Raw genomic sequence first — 20,645 nt, 5'->3', positions numbered from 1 at the left:
CCCACCAGGTGTGACACCTCCTCCACAAGCGCTTCTCTAGATGCCCCTATCCCTTGGCCAGCCCTGGCTAATGGTAATCTCTGCCTCTGAATCCCTGTAACACTTCACTTGTCCCTCATGAATTTCACTCACTAATTTCTGCATAGTATAATTAAATTATTCAACAAATACTTATTGAACACCTACTATGTGTCAGGCTAATACATATAATCTACCTAGACCTTAAACTTCTTGAGTTTAGGATCTTTATAATATTCATAACATTGATATTTGTTTTCTCCACATTGTCTATATAGTGCCTGGCAGTAGTACTTGAATTGGACAAGAATGTATTTGTTAATATTTTTTAAAACTGGACACTTTGCAATGCAGGCAATATTTGCATACCCATTTTTCCTATGTGCCCACATCCTCAAATAGGATTGCATGTTAGAAATGGTACTCATATGCAGTGCCAGTGGATGGGATCATCACCACCACCATCATCATCATCATCATCACCACTTAATGACAACAACAACAACAACAATAATAGCTAACATTCCTGAGCATGGACCCAAAGGAGAATATTCTCATCTTTCTACATGAGTCCCTGGAATACTTCCTGCTAAGCAAGAACATGATTTCCAAAAAGAGAAGGTGAATGAACAAATGGGCTGTAACTATGTCTCTGTGGAATTACATTAGCACAAATCTGAGTAGATTTTCAAAGCACTGTGGTTTATAAATAAAGGCTCTCTCATATATACAATACCACAGCTAGATGAAATTCTAGGGTTTCATGGGAAATTACACAATTTCAAAATAAAGCTATGTGTACACAACACCAAACCATCCAAGTGAAAACTTGAACAAATCAGTTAGGAATGTGTTCCCCACTAGCCCAGACATTTAGAGCCATTATTGGAAATACGTAATGTGGTTCTGACATTATTTTACTACTCATGGATAAACTGCACTATAGTAAGACAGTCTTGCTTTAATTTGCTGCTCCTAATTGACCACAGGCTAAAAAATCAGAGAGCTAAATTCATTAGAATTGTACTTAAAGTAAGAATGGCTAGGGCTCTAATTAAAGGCCCAAGAGCATATCCTAGAACCAGAAGCACTTAAGCACTAGAGTACTTAAGAACATGGCCTTTATGATACCTATTTTGTGTTCTCCCTTCAAAATGAAGGTCTCAAAGGAGGAAGAACTCTATGAATTTCCCATATAACATAAGCAATTTTGTTAGATTACCTTTTACGATAACTTAAGATGTCCTAAATAGGCTTTCCAGTGGTGTACCCGTGGTAAATGTCCCAGGTGCACCTGTGACAAGTGTCCCAGCTGCTATATAACGTGCAGAACTTTAAACAGACTCATGAGCGGACTGTTTGAAGGAAACTCAAAAGTCTGGAGGTTCCATAAGACAGAGGCTTCCGGGGCTCTTGCATGGCCAACACTCAACTACTTGGAGCCCCAATAGGCATTAATGGTGGCTTTTCAATTCACCTATGATGAGACACACTGAGCAGGTCCTGGGTGTGGTGGGATAGTGATTGTAAATGTGCCCCTCTCCCTCAGGTGTGCTATCTGTCCTTGGCCACTGTTGACCAGGAGCCTGAGTTTGTTTTATGTTCTTTATCCATTTCTGTTGCAGCAATTGACGTGAATGAGTTTTTGATGCACCCAAGGTCTAATCTCCATGATGCTCCACCCTGCTTTCCCTTTCCTTCCAGAACCATTCAGAAAAGTGTATGCGAGTGGATATGGGAGGCTTATTGCCTAAAGGTTCCACTGGAAAAGTGTGCTAGAGCCAGTTGTGAAATGGGCATCCCCTGAGTGAAGAATATGCAATCAAGAGTCAAAGCACACATTTGAGAGGATTTGTAACATTGTGCTATCCCACATCCAAGTCAGAATGCCTGTCCAGATCATATGTCAAAACTGGCCTGTTATCACGTCTGATTTTTACTAAGCATCTCTGAAGAAGAAAGACTCCTTTGGGGGATGCTAATTGATCCCAGGCCTGAGAATTGGACATGGATTTCTATGGCCACTTCAGAAGAAAAATTCCAATATTTTAAATCCAGGTACCACATAATGTTTCAACTGGAGCACACACTTAGGATCTTCATAACTAAAGATAGAAGGTGCGTTATTTGACTCCAGCGGCACAAAATAAGTTTGCCTTGATGGTGATAGTGTAACATGAGTTCATGCTATAAAATTCACAGTACTGTCCATCGTAAATAAATGCAATGAAATGTAGTCAGATAGAACTCAGGCAATATTAAAAGCCCTTTATGAAATCATACAAAACCTGAAGCACATAAAAAAGTTTGTTAGTCATCACTGAAATAAAATGCAAACAGGTTTGTCCTAGAGAGATCCAAAAATCTTTTTGTTTTAGGTCTGCAGGGCCATAAAACAGTGCTTGACAAATTTTAAGTGATCTTCTAATTAGCCATTGGGTTTTTATAGTTTCTTGCAAGCTGTAAGTGAGATATTAACAATGCAGGGTTAGAAGAACTTCCCTTGTACTGTGCATGGCTCCTGAGTCCTTTGCAAAATCCTACTGGGTTGGTGCAGACAGACTTTTGTATTAAGCAGGTGATAGAAATGGAGAAACCACTGATCTGAAGAGTACAGTTATTTTCATATTTACATTTGAGAGGATTTATAATGTTGTGTTAAAATGTGCACAAAGTTCACAAACTGATGGAAAATGATTTCATTATGCCTCAGCTTTGTATAGGAAACTCTTTCTGGAGCATTTGACTTTACTTTTTGGCAAAAGTAACACTTTGTCATAAACTAATAATATGAACCCCCTTTAAACCATCAGATACTCAGTAATTATCATTAGAAAGTATGACCCAACACTTTCTGTATATAAAAAATTCTTATTTACATTCTTCAATTGGATGTAATTAGAGTGTAAACACTCTAGGGCAATTTTATTCCTAGAGAGAGATTTTGTTAAAAGGGAGACATTACTTTAATGTCTGCCATCAGGAACAAACATTCCCAATGAGGGGGAGGAGTTGGCTTTCAAAGAATGAATTCAGTAAAGAATGGTATGAGGTTATTGATGCAGTTATCATTTGCTAAAAATTAGAGAATTTTCTTCAATACTGTTACCTACCTCATAAAATAAGGAGGTATTACCAACGGCAGATTTTTTTGCCCTTTTAGATGAAGGAGATCCATAAAGGTCATTTATTCCATCGATCTGTAAGAAAATTTAATTCATCCAATAAAAAAGAAAGGCTTACTTTAAGAACACTTGGATATATGTGACTTTCAAATAACCTAGGTGATTAGAGGGGTTAGAGAACCTAGAAAGGGAGAGATATTCATCAATCAGGTGAAATATTTATAGTCATTTGGTGAGTGGGTTAGTAATTGTATAGGCATGTGCCATCTGACTTCTTTTCTATGTTATTGTTCTCCTCTTACCTCTGACATTTATGATTCTCCGTAGACTTCATTTTCTGATTACTTATGGCCTTCCCAGGAACCTTAAATAGTGTAATCTTTTATTATTATTATTTAATCTATTATTAATAAATTCCTCGCAGAAATTTATTAATAAAACCTAGCAAGGTGCCTGGTAGGGTCTCAAATTTTTTTTTTCAAATGAAGGAATATTAATAGGAATATTCATGGAAAAAATTGTTTTAGATTAAACAATTCAAATTTATTCTAGTTAAATGTTTAAAGTAATCCATCAACATTTACAAAACGGCCCAAGAATATAATAGTTTTCTTTATTTTATTATTTATTTGATTCTACTGTTTTAGGAAAAAACGTCTTGAAGGGGTCTGGATATAGGAGTGGGCAGGTACCTGCTGCAGAATTTCTTGCCATGATACCATACTGAAGAGCTTCCGCTGAGGGACTTGGACCGCGAGGGCGAGGGCTCGGATGAGAAGATCGTCCTCAATCTGGTTCCCAACCACAAAAGCGATGGAGGCCTTCCAATCGTTCTGTTTCCAAATCAGAAGGAATTAGACTCTAAATATTCCTGACTAGATAATTTTGTGTCAAAGGCTCCCATTGAAAAAACAGGATAATTTTCCTGTAAAACTTATCTTAAAGACGGAGTCAATCTTGTAGAGTCCCTGATTCGAATAGCCACAAGGGGGCGGTATTGTGCCAGACTCCGTGCAACTTGACCAAATAAATTTGAGAGCGAGGCATTTCATTTTAGGGAAGATTTGGTAAAACAAAAACAAAAACGATTTCACTGAAATGTTGTCTAATGATAATTTGGTGTTGGAAAACAACAGCTCCTATGTCAAAAATATACATTAATAGATAATCTCCACAATGGCTGGACTCTGTTTTGTTCCCCTTTGTATCCTAAAACTCTAAATAGTGCTAAGAACCTAGTAGGCATCAACAAATATGTCCTGAATGTTAAATAATATTGAATGAGTTGCCAAATTCGCTGTTAAATGAGGTAAAATTCAACCCTTGAAATTTCTGCAAAGCACTGAACTAGAACACAGCTTTTCCCCTAATGTAACATAAGAATCTTATTCCTAATTCACAGATGAGTCCTTCCCGTTCCTAAGAAATAGGGTGAAAAAAATTACACTTGGAAATGAAGTTTTGCACCAAATAATTTAAAGAAATAAGTTACTAAGGACAATATTCTTGTTATGTTCTCCCTTTCTATTTATTATAATTATCATTTTCATTGGGAAGAAGCAGTTCTCTGGGGGAGATTAGGGTGGAGTTCCCTGAATCACCCACTGTGTGGTGCTGAGGGAAGAGGCAAACTCTTGTAAATCAGGACTGGGGCTTTCCAGCACTAACAATCTTATGAGGAGCTGGATGAAACAAACATGATAGAGACATTAGAAAAACAGAGATAATATAAGGCAGGACACTCTAGCCATGTGATCTGTATGTGTCTTAGTTTTCCTGTTTATAAAATGAAGGAATTGGGCAGGACAAAATCTATGCTTCCCTCTAGCTCTACTCCTCCAGAGAGCTGACCCATGAAGAGTAAAACTCCTGTTTTGGTACATGCCAAAAAAAAAACAAACAAAAAAAAAGTGCTTAGGAAGATTTGAAAAGGTCACCCAAATTTAATGGAATGCATAGTTTTATTCTCTGGTCTCTGTCCAGTGTAAAATCAGGGTGATGGCAGAATTAGGGTAAGGATGGGAGAAAGGACCTTAGCTCAGATTCTTTCTTACCATCAATTAATGATTGCCGTTATATTTTTCTCTCCATGGAAAACTTACTGTCTAATAAAAACCATCCAATCTCTAAAACTGTCACCAAAAAACTGCCACATGTAAAAGCATAAAAATGTGTATGTTACTTAGAAAGTATGTGTGCATGTATGTGTGTGCGTGCACACAGAGAGGTGTGGCTCTATGTGTTTTCATCTGTTATATTAAGTGTAAAACATTTTTTGTTTGCTAATTCACCATAAAAGATGGAGAATGTTTTAAATTGTTCCCATTCTAAAGAGGAGGTATGCTCTTTACCATGTATTCTTCGGCAAAAGAATTCCATTGTAGCAAAATGACCTTTCCTGCCATTGGATACCTTTATTTTCTCTTGTCTGCTCCTTTATTAAAAGTCACAACTTCTAGTCATCATAAAGAAGGAAAATCTCTTTCATTCTCACTGTGAAATGCACATGGTTCTGAACAGGCAGTGGCTTGAAGTTCCTAACAGTCACACTTCTAGCACTGAAGATTTTAATGACCATTTCCACCCCTCCCAATGCAAGATTCCTTACCAATATTTGCAAGCTAATGGTGACAAGAAGGGGCTGCCTCTCAGCTCTTCTGGGGACTTTTTAAAAAGAGGGAGTTGAAGGAGTTATAGTTGAACCACATACCCATTAGCATCTGGTGTTCAAGGCAGGTGTTGACCATTGCAGACCAAAAAAAAAAAAAGAAGACCAAGGGAGGAGGAGGGAATTAACAATTACTTGAATCAGCCATGTGCCAGGCATATGTTACTTCCTTGAGTAACCTCTTGAAATAGATGCATTTACACTTGATGATGGAAAAACAGAGGCCCAACGAAGTCAAATTAGTTGCTCTTGATCATTTTAGCAGCACAGCAAAGAGACTATATACATGGCATTTAATTTGGGGATCATTTCAGTACAGTTTCAAGAGCAAGTCTTTGGGTCTTAATGCCTTCCATAATCCTCAAATTGCACCTAAGAGGCTACATCAGGCAATCAGGCACAGTAAAAGTAATAAATTAAGATTCACATTGCATATTAGAGTTTATAGAACCTTCAAAATAAATTATGTATTAAAATTTTAAAACATGAGACTGATCTTTTAAAAAATGATAGTTTTATAAAGGCTCAAAGAGATTAAGGAAATTTTCCAAGGTTCTCTCCCCTGAAGTCCAGTGCTTTTGTTACTTTGTTCCAGGATGCATCTTAACACAAGACCCATTCCTCCAATCCATGGAACTATACTGAAATTTCTGGGACCCCTGCTGTCCCTCTAAGACAGTTTGTCCGTGCTAGAGAAGATCCAGATTTGTTCAGGTTCAGAGCTGCTCTTTGAGGTCCACTCAAGACCCAGGCCATGGTTTTCCATCTCAAGAGGGCATAAGAGGACAGCTTAGGTACAGTTTTCCTTCTACACTCTCTAGCCCACCAAACTCCTGCTCTAGAAATTGGATCTATTTGACACAATAGGACCTATAGGGGACTCCCTCAGAATTATGGTTTAGTGACTAATAACTACAAATCATGAAATGGAACCACCAGACAATTATAATAACAAACCAAGAATGCCTGCATAGAGGGATGCACCTACTGGAGTTTCACACCGGGGGGCAGCAAGATGCTAGGAAATGTACAGCATTCGGCTAATAAAGAGCAAGTCACTTCCTCAGGTCTAATTGGGAAGAACAGCTAAATAAATGATGCTCTGCAAATACAACTTCTGAATCTTTCTCTTAGTATTTCAGGGTAGCTATAGAACCCATATTTCTCTCAACTGGCAGCAGTTTTAAAAATAGGAAATTGTTTAGGAAAGAAATCTTGCACAAATTAGATTTGGCAAAATACTAGGGAAAAAACATTCCTCCATTGGTATCCCACCACAACATGCAGTTAAACAAAATCCTTAAATTTGAGTTCACAGGGAAGCAAGAGAAACTCACTGCAGAGAAAACCAATGCTGACCATGAGGAAGAAACAAAAGCATAATGTGTGCAACTCCTGTGAGTCCTGTGGTACTCCTACCTGTTGGTGAATTTGTTTGAGGCAGTTTAAGAAGTTTGGGTGTAATTAATAGCATAGGCCTAGAGAAGGCCAACATTAACCATTTGAGAAAAGCTACACTGGATGTATCCAACAGCGAGGGAAGAGGGCTTAGTTCTGGCACACCTCAAACAGCTTAGGAAATAAAGTCAGCTCTCTGTTACCTGGAGGCATATATTCTACATGATTATTGCTAAGCTTTGCCCTCTAGTCGTTATTGATAAAATCACTCAAAGGATGGAATGAAGTCATGTATGGACACAATCCATTACCTTTTATTTTTCTTTACCAGCCTCACCTAATTTGAAGCCTGGCGGGAGGGCGTCTTAACCCAAACACTTACATACTAGTCTCCTAACGCAAGAAAGTATTCGTGTAAACATAGAGAAACTGGCTGTCTCACACAAGCCTACTGTCCCAGAGACACAGGGTAGATTTATAACTATTTTTCTTTCACATATTGCAAATTCTCCAAGTTTTACTTAGGCCCTCCAGTATTCTAATATAACTACAAAAACCATTTCAAATACGAGTTAAAGTAGCTTTTGGACGACAGGATTGTGATTGCTTCCTTCTATTAGCACAAATAGTCAGCTGGCGCTGGCGCTGGTGACGGAAGGATCTGTGGGCTTTCTTCTACTGATTTCCTAGCATGTCAGGGAGTCTGCAGCCCTAAAAGAACTGAGATGCGAGTCCCACAGCCTCTACCCAGAACTGATCAGAGCCTGATAAGCTCCATGAACCCGTGGTGATGAGCATCTTTTTTAGGCCCAAAGTAAAATCAATGCAAAAAAAGTCAGGTTTTATTAAGAGTCATTTAACACTGTACAGAGATGCAAACCTGTACTTTATGTCAATGCTCTGCTGAAAGGATAACCTTTTTGTTAAGTAGATTTACTGCCAAATAGACAGGGATTTGTGAATGTCTTTCTCATACAGGGTTTTTCCTTCAAAAGGAGTCTTGGATCTACATCAGCAAGGGAGTGTTAGTATGGGCTGTTGGCCAGCAGAAGAAATATTTTTATTACATAGGACTGGCTGCTACAACAATATTTGTTAAAAATGGAATCTAACTAAATAATAAGTTGAAAATATAGGTTAAAAAGTGGGTACACATTGTTATATAATAAACAAGAACAATATAAATTAGTAAAAGATGCATTTTCAAACTCCTTTTACTATTCTTACCAAACAAGTACTCATTATAGACTCTCCTCTAATTATTGATCCCTCACAATTTTATCATAAATACTATAGCTTATCATATTATCACCATATTGCTATAAGTAATCCTTATTTAGTAATGGCTGGGTGGCTGTCATGTCTTCTCAACTAGACTGCAAGCTCCTTATGTCAGAGACTTTGTTTTTATTCACTTTTGCTCTTCATGGCTCCCAGGAGTGAACGGGAAAGAGAGCAGACATAAATATCTGTTGTTTGACATGTTAAAGCAGCAATAGAGTACATTTGGACACTAAGAGGACTTTGACCTCGGAATTATAAAGCTCGAGAATGTATCATGTTAGGAAACTGTGCAGTGTATGCAGTCCACATCCCTGAAGTTCTTGAGACAGAGAACAGTCCATATCTGATCTAAGGTGGCTCACATCAGGGGTCAATAACCAAGGTTTGGGGAATTAGGCCCTGTAACTATTCCTCTTTTAAGACAGGTTCACTGTTGTGGCACAGACAAGCAACCAGATGCCAGGGGACGGAGGCGACTCTTCCAGATAGCAGGGAAAAAGTCTCACTCACAGATGAACATACGTTAACTGGAAAACTGTTCCTTCCATCTCCTGCCTTCTTCCCACTCCCTCCCATCTCCCATCAAAAAAACACAGGCAGGCCTGTTCCCTCCTCCCTTCCACTAATGCTGCATGTTCTGGGATCCCTTACTACTTCAAGCTGCTTTGGTAATTCTTATGGGCTTGATTTTACGATGGAAGCACATCAGGGTGGGGTGGGGAGAGAGGAAGGCAGACTTAAGTGTCACACAGTAAGAGTTGCCAGGCCCAGAACCTGGGAAGTCCTGAACCTGACCTCCGCCTCCTGCTGCGACACCACAGCTCAGTCCACTCCAATCTTCTGGCCTCCATCCAGTGGGGCCCTAGAGCCAACTGCCCACATCTCTTCTCAAATCTGATCAGTCATTTTGCCTTGGTAACATGAAATCGGCCATGAGGGTATAGTATTTAAACCATGGTAACAGCAAATGCTACAAATCAGAACTTAACTTCACCAGAGCCAGCTATTAAATATTCACCAGCATGCAGATGCCTCCATCCCTGGCTGGCTAAGGCTATCTGAGGCTGACTTACGGAAGACTTTGATGGAAAAGTCAAGGCTATCCCTGAGAAAATGTTGAGGCGAGCCAAGCAGATTGTCTTATCTATTGCACATCCGGCCCCCAAGCACACACACTGCAGCAGCTGCTCTGTGTGAATGGTTAATTGCTTCAGGAGTGACCTAGACTTACATATATTCATTCTATGAAAAGCAGGTGGCAAGGTAAGTTCACACAGGATACTGTGGGAGGAGTAGGGGCAACACTCTCCAGGGCTCTCCTTCCTGAACATCCTTTTACTTCCCTCTTCAGGCATCTGTGCACCAGGGCAATTGCAGTGGGAGGACCCTGAACACCCCTGCCCACAGGTGACAGGATTCCCTCACACTGCAGTGGCATCTTGGAGGAGGTCAATGTGGCACAGTGGTTAAGAGCCTGGTCTCAGAAGGTAAACGGCCTGGATTCGAATCTCAGTGCACTAGCTGTGTGTCCTTGGGCAAGCTACTTAACTTCTCTGGGCCTCATGTACAAATGAGGATAATGACAGTAACTAACTCTGCAGATTGTTGTGAAGATTGAATCAGAAAACCTATATAAAGTATTTCTGAGCACAGCCTCTAGCAAAAGGTATAGCCATCACGATGGATATTATTTTAGGGGGTTTGGTTTGTCAGCCATTGAAACAAACATGGTTATATTCCATACACACTGTTTCAAGTGTGGAGAGTTTGAGGGTGAACCAAGAAAAAAACTTCAGAATATCCACAGTTGCATTAGAAAAACTAAATATTAAATTGAATGACTGTCAAGTTTGTAAAATAATTATCTCTTTGATAATAAAAACTTGTGAACTGACATATTTCTAAAATATTTTAGGTCTCTCAAAGAGAGGACCAAAATTGTGAAAAGATGATAATTAAAAAATCTAAAGGTATATAATTTTTTGGTGCTATAGGAGAGAGTGTGAGAGTGTGGCAGAAGATATCTTTAAATCATTTTGCATTTGGTGCAAGTCTGTGAGAGGTATAGTCTCATCATCAACCATAAAATAGACATCAATTATAGTCACATCAGAAATCACTGAGCTTTGGATTTTGTATACAGACTGATTAAGGAGATGATGAGCTATGAAGTACAGAGGGCTGGGGAAAAGAGAGCAGGACAGACTAATTTTCTTTCAGCGATGGAGACCTGCTTACTTGGTTTGAAATCAAAAAGAAAAGGGGTCAGTTATTCTGTAGTTGAACTGCAAACATTAGTCTGGTCAATTTTATGGATCCTGGCCTAAAACACAGATGTCAGGCAGGGTCAGTTCTAAAAACAAAACAAAACAAAACAAAAAGCAAAATAAAAGGTATTAAAGTTTATTTTTGATAGAAAGTCTTAATGCATCCCTCTCTCCAGATAAGACAAACTCCCTGTCCCTGGACTGTTGATAAAATTCTGGCTCCTCAGGGCCTCCAGGTTTTCTGCCCTTTGTTTTCTGTCTTATCAACCTTTTCAGAATCCAAATCCCCTCATTCTCCTGGGGCAAGTAAAATATACCAACATCACCTCTTATTTAAGAAGCTCAGGGCCTCAAGAGTTGATTTGCTAATTTGTTAAACAAATATATACCCCAAGGCTTTTGTGACTATCCGCATTTATAAGAAAGAATCCCAGACTGCTAGACTAACTCAAAGGAATACACAGCCAGCAGTGGTATTTTAAGCAGAGGGCTGGGCCAGTGGAAAAGGCTTTCCTGGACTCATGCTACCTAGACAACTTCCTACTTTGCCCATGTGCCTGGCATTTAGTAGCATTTAATAAATGTTTCTTGAACTAAGCAACCAAAACCACACATTAAAGAGGATTTTTACACACGCTTAATATGGGGAGGCCGATTGAGTATGTGGCGTTTTATCAGCCACACTCGGCACTTTGGAAGGAACCATGTCCTGAATGCTCTGAATCAGTCAGCATTTGAATTAAAGAAAGGGCATATTCCTTTGATGTTTAGACAATACTGTCTATGTCTCATACTCACTGATGAGAACTCAACAGTATAGAAATAGCTTTACTGTGCATGCACATATTATCTGGCTGGTACCCTCTGCCTTAATAAATAGTAAACACGATCACTAATTAAAATTACTGAAGTTCTGGTGTAAATACCCAAAGCTCTGGAGTGGTGTCAAATCCTGCCATTCTTAGCCAAATGACCTTGGACATACCTTCATGCTCAGTTTTCTCATTAAAACAAAAAAAGAATGGATCTAGCAATACAATCTTCAAAAGGTGATTGTTGTGGCTGTAGTGAACAAATATACCTAGAGTCAGTTTTTAAATTGTAAAGCACCATGCAAAAGTAAAATATTAATATTCTCTCCCTCAAAAAGTTCTGCAAAAATGGGTTAAAGATACTGATTGCTTCTGTAATTGTTAATTGGGATTATGTCCCAAGGATCTTCTTTGGACAGTTTAGTCTCTGAGTTTAGGCTGTTTGATCATTTTTCTTTCATTTTCGTAGAGTCCCTTGGCCCATCCCACCAATCTAGCACATGACCCTAATTCAGTTTTGCTCCATGCATCAGAGAGTTTTAAGACAGCTATTAAAACACCACATGGAAAAACTTTGCAGGGAATTCTACTCCACAGAGAAACCACAGAAACCACTACACACCTTAACTATCTCCCCACCCCCAAGAGTAGGCTAAAGTTACTGCTCTATTATGTTAGTACAATCCAACCAGTTTTATTGCTTGGAGCAAAATCTGAGGTCCAAATGAACTTCAGAACATAAAAAGTAAGGCAAACCTCAAAAGGAAACAAGCTACTTTGGGTTTTCAAACAAATATTACATATCAGAGACATTCTTCTAACGGAATAGACCAAGCAAAGCCAAAAGGAGTCCTGCTAATTGCTCCATGAATGTAAAATTGGAATCAGGGACTCACCCCAAAGAAACGAAATCTCTTTTCATCATAAGATATTAAAAGCTAGACCCGTTCATTAACTCTTTCCTCAGACACAAGACCCTCTTTTACCTTCCTCCAGTCCCTTCAGTGTTGTCACTATCTTCCATCTCAAAAATTAAAGTGTATTTTCAAGCCACAATATTAGCTTACCACTTACCCTAGTGTAGCTCCTTTCCTTTGTTTTACATCCTTCTTTCTTCTAACTCCAATGTCATCTATCCACTAAGCATTGTGCTGTATTTCATGAATGTGTATACCTTGGCACTAGGACTACCCAGAGGGAAAAAACAAATAACCAAATAATATTCTTTCTAATGAGCCATCCATTCCCCACAGCTGCTGCTGCTTAATTAAGTCTTATGGGCCACTCTTTTTCTCACAGTTAATGCAAGTGTACTCCCTTTATCATTTGCTTAATACAAGGCCACTGAGGGAATTAATTTCTACATCCATCTCGAGTGAGGGCAAAATACTCAAGGCTACTTCTGACTGCCACAAGGTACAACAAGGCTGCCCTAATTGTAAACACTCTATCCTATTCTTCCTAAAAGTCAATAAAATGTCCAAGAAATGTCAATATTTTGGCAACCAAATTACATACCATACTGTCTCTAATGCTTAAAAACAGAACAAATTTTCTTCGTCTGACCATTTGTTCTGATTTTTAGATCTAAAAAAAATGTTTGACAATTATGGAGTGAGAAATAAGTGTACAAGGATGAACTGTTGTTGGAACAGTTGTTAAGATCTTCTTAGATACCCTGAATTGTATCTTGCTAGTAAGGAATGATGGTGTCTATCGAACAACTCTCTGGGAGTGGCTCCAAAGAAATATGAGAATGTAACTTGGGCAAGAAGTGTGTTAGGCAATCTGTGCCCTGCCTCATTTCAACAAAAAAGAGTAGCTGTTCAACTCAATGAGCCTTTATTAAATGTCTATGATTAAATACCTATGATCCAACAAACTGTATAGTATATAAAAAGATGTCTAAGATAAGAATGCAAGTAAGTCCATGTTTATATTTCTAAAATAACTTCCTTAAAAGAACTTTTCCTTGTAAAAGTTACTTAATGACATTGTTGGCATCAAGTGCATCAGGATGACTGCTCTCCAAGGCTGGTGCCAAGTGGTGATCTGACTTTTCAACCCAAGAGTTGTTCAAGGAGGGTGAGAGACAGTGGAGACCTGTTTCTGAGTGAAGAAAATAATATAAGATCCCAAATCAACAAGTGAAAGGAAGCAAAGTATTGACCAATATTGATCAGGAATCCCAGTGGGATAGATTAGAGTGTGGATGGGTGTCTGAGACAGTTCCCGAGATCTTTTTCCTGGTCTCTACTTGACTGTTACTTTTTTTAGGGAAGGGTCTCTACTTCTTCCTTTCTCCTTCAGAGAAGGAGAAGGACAAGAATATGAGGTGGAGAGCCAGGAAGGAAGGCGACACTGAAGCCAGAAGAGCAATGGTGAACACAGTCAAAGGCAATTAGGTGGGCACCAGTGACCTCAGCAAGAGCAGTTCCATTTGAGGGAAATTGCTTCCTGCTCATTCTTTCACTCATATACCCTCATAATTCACATATCTCCTTTATAGTAAACCCCACTTAAAGACCATGTGACAAAATACTCCAAGCCAATGATCATGATAAATTTCAAGCCCTAGATCTGGTTATGTTTCTTAATTTTCTCCAATTACACAGGAACATGGAGTCTATTTATTTGTTACATCATGGCAGTATTTCATTATAATTATTCCTCTCCTATTGATTGACTAATACAGTCTTTACAACAGCTCTTTCAATGGTGTAATGAAAAGGGCGCTGGATTTAGTGTCAGAAAACCTGATCCTCAGTTCAGATTCCAACCACATGGTCTTGGAATAACATTCAAGTACTCAGAACCTGGACTGTAGTAAAATGGTAATAATAAAAGCAGAGGGGCATTCATTTGACCAATCTTTGAGTAGCAACTATGTGCCAAACATCAAAATGAGCACTAGAAATAGAATGCATAGAAATAAGGCATAGTCACTACCCTTAAAGAGTGTGAGCCTAGGAATGGAAATACACAGATAAATATGAAAAGAGATTATGTGTAAAATTATTTTGTAACTATAAAGCACTTTGCAAAGTGTCCATTTTTATCATATTGTTCACCCCAATTTATTCATTAATAATTAACATATACTATGTGGGTACTGATGTTGTATGTACTACCCTAGAAATGGAGGATGAAAAGATGAATAAGAGAAGAGTGATTAAAAGGAATGAACTAAATCTGTATATCTAAACATGGCTAGACCTCAAATACTATCCTATTTCAAACATATCTCACCATCTTCAGTTAATACCACTCTTCCCAATAAACATTTCCTTTATGATTTTTGTTTCTTCATGGTCAAACTCTCTTAACATGTGAACTGCATCTGAAGCATCCAAATCTTGACAAGCCACAATTCCTTAAATGCTAAAGTCTGTGTCTACCTCCTTCCTCCATCTTCATCACCATTACCACCCACTGCCTTACTGAAATTGCATCCTTGAAGATCACCTCTCACCACCAAATATAGCTGCTTTGCTCTACTATCCCTCACACTCCCAAAAGAGGGACACTTAAGCTGCCATTTTATGCCCTTCTCCATGACCTGCTTTCCATATCATCTTGTCCTTATTCTGCCTTTACTCATTTGGCAGTTCCTTCTCTATCAGTCTTTTTCTTCTCCTTCTGTCCCACAAACAAGGAACTTTTAGGTGTTCCACATAATTCTTTTCTCAACCCTCTGTTCTTTTCTTGGCATGCATTCTCAATTGGGTATTTTAGCTACTCCCATGGCATCCATTATCTTCCTTCCACGGACAATTCCCAAGTCTATGTCTCCAACCTTGGATCATGAGCCAACTTTCTGCTGAGCATATCTACTTTGATATTCTACAATTATTTCAAACTCAGCATGTCTAAAAATGAGCTCTTTGTCTCTTTCTATGCCCTACAAACAAAAAAATTCTCCCACCATCAAAAATAGTAAAAAATAACCTAAGTTTGTTCTACTGAATTTGTCTATTTCTGAGAGTTTTCATTTCTCCCAGTCACTTCAAAGCCTCTCCCATTCTCCTTTTGGATGCGCAACCACAGTTGCTTTCTTCCCAGGGTTTCCTGAATCTGTCCCTTCCTTTCTATTCTCATGGGTATTCTCCTAGTTCAGCCTATAACTACCTCAGATCTGGGCCACTGAAAACACTTCCTATATTGTGTATTCAAGCCTCCAGCTTCTCCCATTTCCAATATGTTAATTTTTCTAAAACATCAATTTTATCATTTCACTCTTCATCTCAGAAACTATTTTAGCTAACACTGAGACTTGAATAGGATAACAGAGTCCAAACTCCAACACTGGAATTCAAAGAGTTTTACATTCTGTTCCTAACCTATTCTTAACATCATAACTCATTCCATTTCTAAACTCTCATAGCTTTCAGGTAAATTGCTCTGTGTAAACTCTCTGAGCCTCAATTTCCTCTTGTAAAATGGGGGTAATATTTTTGTGGTTGTTGTATTAACCAAGACAATGTGTGCAAAGTACCTAATATAGTTCTAGTTAGTAGTTAAGAATGGTATCTCAAAAATGCCATGTGTTTTCTCAGCAGTTTGCCTTGCTCGGCTTAGATTTTTTAGCCAGAATATCATTCCCTCTTCATCTGTGACACTTTCCCTACGTGCTTCAGCCAACAGTGAACTCTTTGTCCTCAGCCTGCCTACGAAAATTCATTGTCAGTATTATACCAATAACACAGTACTTACATGTACAAGTACATACGTTATATACATATTAGTTTATGTCTCAAAAAACTTTAGTGTCCATCAGAATCATGCTTGTTAAGTCACAGATCACAGGGCTTTACTCAGAGTTTCTAATCCAGTAAGTATAGGATGGGGCTCAAGAATTTGCATTTCTGACACGTTTCCAGGTGATGCTGATGCTATTGAACTGGGGAACACACTTAGAGAACTACTTAGTAGATATGTTTTCTCAGATTGCAAGTTTCTGGATGACAGGAATGCTGCCTTGTTCTTCTTTCCATGGTCCAACTCCTCCCCGTACACCCTGGGGAGTACTTAAACAGTATTTTGACATGGAAAATCAATGTTTTTCAATTGAATTTAATTACTTAATGAAGCCATGTTCAAATTGCACATTCACCAGCTAGCTGCACTCAGTCTTAAACTATTTCCAATATTTAAAAATCTACTAGAAGAAAAATGCCTTAGTTATGGCAAGTAAACAGCATGTAATTTGATTATAAAGGAAAAAAAAAACACATTAGATATAGATATAGCCAGATAATGATCAATTCTTCACGTTAATGGAGAGGTGTAAGGGTACCCAAAATTGAAAAAAAATCATTTATATTTTCTTCTGGAATGCATTTTTAAAGTCATATTTTGGAATGTTATAGTTTAAAAGTTAAATTCTGGAAATTCAGAATGCTTTAAATAATTCCCCTCTGAAGGGATGTTTTGGTGGCAAGGACTCCTCTCTGTCTCCTTTGAAGCCTAGTGATGGGTTGGGAGAAATGGGGAGGAGGAGAAAGGTGCTGATGGCAAAATATGACAGAGGAAGAAAAACTGGGAGAGTTTTTAAAAGATAATAAAAGGGTAATTCTGTCCCCAATTCCAGGAAGATAAAATGCTGGCACCTGATGGCTTCCTTCCCTCCCTATGGCTCGTTCACATCTCAAATGACGCTGGATAAGAACACGGCACCATAAGAGGCTCTGGCTCCACTGCAGACCATGAACAGTGTCCAGAGTTGACTAATAGGGAACTTTTACTGTAAAGAGACACCTAAGGGAGATCTAGGAAGGTTTTTCCTTTCCTAGCCTGATTTTGTTTTAATACTACTTTTTACAATCCAAGCCAAGGAGGATAATTTTTTCTATTGGACTAATTTAAAAGACCATGTTAAGTTCAATTGCTGTTTCTAGATTCTGACTCAAAACTTCAATGAATAAGTTAAGTAGGATGATTTTAAAGATTTCTTTTTGAGCACCTAAAATTCAAAGTAGAGAGGAAACTTTCAATCTCCTTGTAAAAGCTTTTATAGAAGCTGGAACACAGGCTTCTATAAAATAATAGTAAGCAGAGATGGTGAAGATGTTAATAAAAAGATCAAGCAAAGGAAAGAATACTGCCAAAGAAGTTGAGACCAAACTTTCACTAAGCCACCCTTGGATAAGTGAAAGTGACTCTATATGTATTTGTCATGTAGGATGAGCTGACTTCCTTGGCTACTTTGAAGTAGTACTTATGAGGGTATGGCCAGAGGTCCAGTTCTCATATGGGCTTCATGTGTGACCCAAGATTATACTCAACATGATCATAACCTTCAGTCTAAACATGAGTGCCCCTAATTATCGAACACAAGACGGACTAAGCAAAAAAGTTTCTTTCGCAGAACAGATTGTCATCACTTTAAATATGATTCCAAGTATGTACCCTTCTGAGTAAAAGTGTCATCTTCATTCACAAAGAGTAACATAACACATCCATAGTTATTTTCATAGCAAGTGTTGAAAATATGATTAGGATAAACCATTTTTCCACAAATATTTTCTTAGGTAGGTGCCAAATTTTTAAAATATGCATGACAAGTTAAACAGTAAGCATTATTTTATGTTTTGCATTTACAATGAAGAAGCCAGCATTTATCCTTGCTCAGCATTCTAGAACTCCAAGTAAAGGCAGAAGTACTTGAACTCAATATCCCTAACCCAAACTAGTTTAATCAAAACTCAAATGTTATATACATATATGGAGTTATATACATTTTTAGGGATCCCATAATTTTTACATCAGTGTTTACACAACTTGGGGGCTTTTCCTCTCTATTTCTACTGAATATATTGTCTGTGTAACTCACGGCCACACACTATAATAGTTTTTAAAAGAAAATACAATAAGCACAACACAAGGAATAATGATAGTGAGGGTGTGAGGGCAAGAGGAGGCCAGGAAACAGCATTTATGTAAACTTTTAGAGAGCATTTCGTAAGTTTCCATACCAAAAATATTGAGTTACTATGGAAACAGGGGCTCATAGACAAAAGGTAAGGTTAAATGGGCACTTCACTGAATGGATAAGTGTTAACAACGGGAAGCCTTGGGGATCATCCTTGGATAGGTCTTATATAACTGCTATTATAACAACATACAACAGTGAAACCTAAAATTATAATTGAGTGCAAAGAGATTTCTTCTATTGCCAGTTCATCCAACTCTTCATTTTGCAGATGGAAAAAAAAAAAATTTATGACATGGTGACTTGTTCAAGGTGACACAGATAGCAAGAAACATGTCCTGACTTCTAGACCATTGAGCCTTCCTCTGCCACTCTTCATTAGATGTTGTGAGGGTGGCACTGTGCCCAGGGAGCAGTTAAGCACTACACAGAGATTTCACAAAGCTTTGTGAATTGAACAAGCATGTATTTCAGACAAGATTCAATGTGGAAAGTGAAAGCATTGAGGAAAACACAATCTTAACTCTAGTCACAAGTTTAGAGGCTTTGACTGCCAAATTTAGGAAATGTACCTATATGCACTGCTTCCCTATAACCATCAGCTTAATGTGCTGCAGTTATAATAAAAGGCTTCTCAGGTTTAGAAGAAAGTGGGGACCATATAGGAAACATTATCCTATTAGTGCACAAAGCCATGGTGTCCTTATACTTGGAAAGCTGTGTTCAGTTTAGGCGAACAAAACAAAGCAAAAGGAACAAAAACTTCAAAAAGGATAGAATGGAAGGAAAGGTTGACAGAATGGCAAAAAAACTGGCTATGGGGAAGGAGAAAATTCAATTGATGAAAACAAATTTGGATATAAAGAGGAAAATACTAAATTTTTAAAAATAATGGAATGAAAAGACTGACAGGCAACTGGTATTCTCATACATTATTGATGGGACTGTAAATTGGTGCAACTGCTTTGAAAAATTCTGTGATAGTACCAACTAAATCTAAATCATATGCTTTCCCTATGACACAGCATTTCCATTCCTAGGTATGTACTCAAGAGAAATGATCACATATGTTCATAGAAAATTTTGTACAAGAATCTTATAGCAGCATTATTTTGAATATCTCAAACTGGAGCTGTTCCAAATGTCATCAGCAGGAGAATAGATAAATGAATTTCAGTACATTCATACAATGAGATATTACAGTGCCATAAAAAGAATATATTACACATGCTACAACATGCATAATCTCACAGACATTGCATTAAGCATAAAGGCTACATTGTATATTATTGATTTTATATAAAGTTTAAGAACAAGCAAAATAATTGATGGCGACAGAAGTTAGAATAGTGCTACATCCCAGGGTGGGGTGGAGGTAAGTGTTGACTGGGAAGAGACATGAGGGAACCTTCTATAGGGCTGGAAGTTTCTATATCTTCATCTGGGTGGTGAATTATAGGGATGTATATATATCAAAATTTATTAAGCTGGACATTTAATATTACTGATTATACCTCAATAAAAAATGATGGAGGATAGGAAAAACATGATTTAAAGGGGGTTAGTTTTGACACCATGTGCATTGTCATGGGGTAGAAAAGCCAAGGAACCCCAAAGATTGCTGACCAGTCAGAAGATACCAACCCCTGGAGGAAGCAAGCCTTCTAGTCTCTGAGACCATGAGCCAGCAAATTTCTGTTGTTAAGCCAACCCATTTTATGATATTTGTTTTAGTAGCCAGAAAACTAAAATATATAATTTACTTGATTTTCACACTACTCCTATCAATTTAGTAATTCTACTACTAGTAAGAGCACCTCCTAATTGAGGACCTACTATTCCTTCATTCAGCAAATGTTATTGGAGTCCCTCTGTTCTGGTTTGCTAATCCTGCTGTTATGCAAAATACCAATGGATTGGCTTTTATAAAGGAGATTTATTAGATTACAAATTTACATTTCTATGGCCATAAAAGTGTCCAAACTAAGGCATCAACAAGAGGATACATTCACTGAAGAAAGGCTGATGGCGTCCAGAACACCTCTGTCAGCTGGGAAGGCATGTGGCTGGCATCTGCTGGTCGTTTGCACCCAGGTTCTGGTTTCAAAATGGCTTTCTCCAAAATGTCTCTGGGCTTCTGCC

At 38.1% G+C, this 20,645-nt stretch overlaps 1 protein-coding gene across 4 annotated transcripts in view; it reads right to left on the bottom strand.

Annotated features, from left to right (window-relative positions):
- SPAG17 (sperm associated antigen 17) overlaps positions 1–20,645 on the bottom strand; it is a 281,073-nt gene that overhangs the window by 240,357 nt on the left and 20,071 nt on the right. For all 4 annotated transcript variants that reach the window (XM_037826256.1, XM_037826259.1, XM_037826258.1 and 1 more), the window contains exons 2-3: positions 3,836–3,976; positions 3,132–3,218 (exon numbers count right to left, since the gene is read on the bottom strand). In XM_037826256.1, the coding sequence (XP_037682184.1) occupies positions 3,132–3,218; positions 3,836–3,976 (228 nt within the window). The remainder of the gene's footprint in view (positions 1–3,131; positions 3,219–3,835; positions 3,977–20,645) is intronic.

Source organism: Choloepus didactylus, chromosome 2 (assembly GCF_015220235.1).
Source record: "Choloepus didactylus isolate mChoDid1 chromosome 2, mChoDid1.pri, whole genome shotgun sequence".
Lineage (NCBI taxonomy): Eukaryota > Metazoa > Chordata > Mammalia > Pilosa > Megalonychidae > Choloepus > Choloepus didactylus.
Note: the sequence above shows the minus strand (reverse complement) of the source record. Positions and strands in the feature narration are given on the sequence as shown.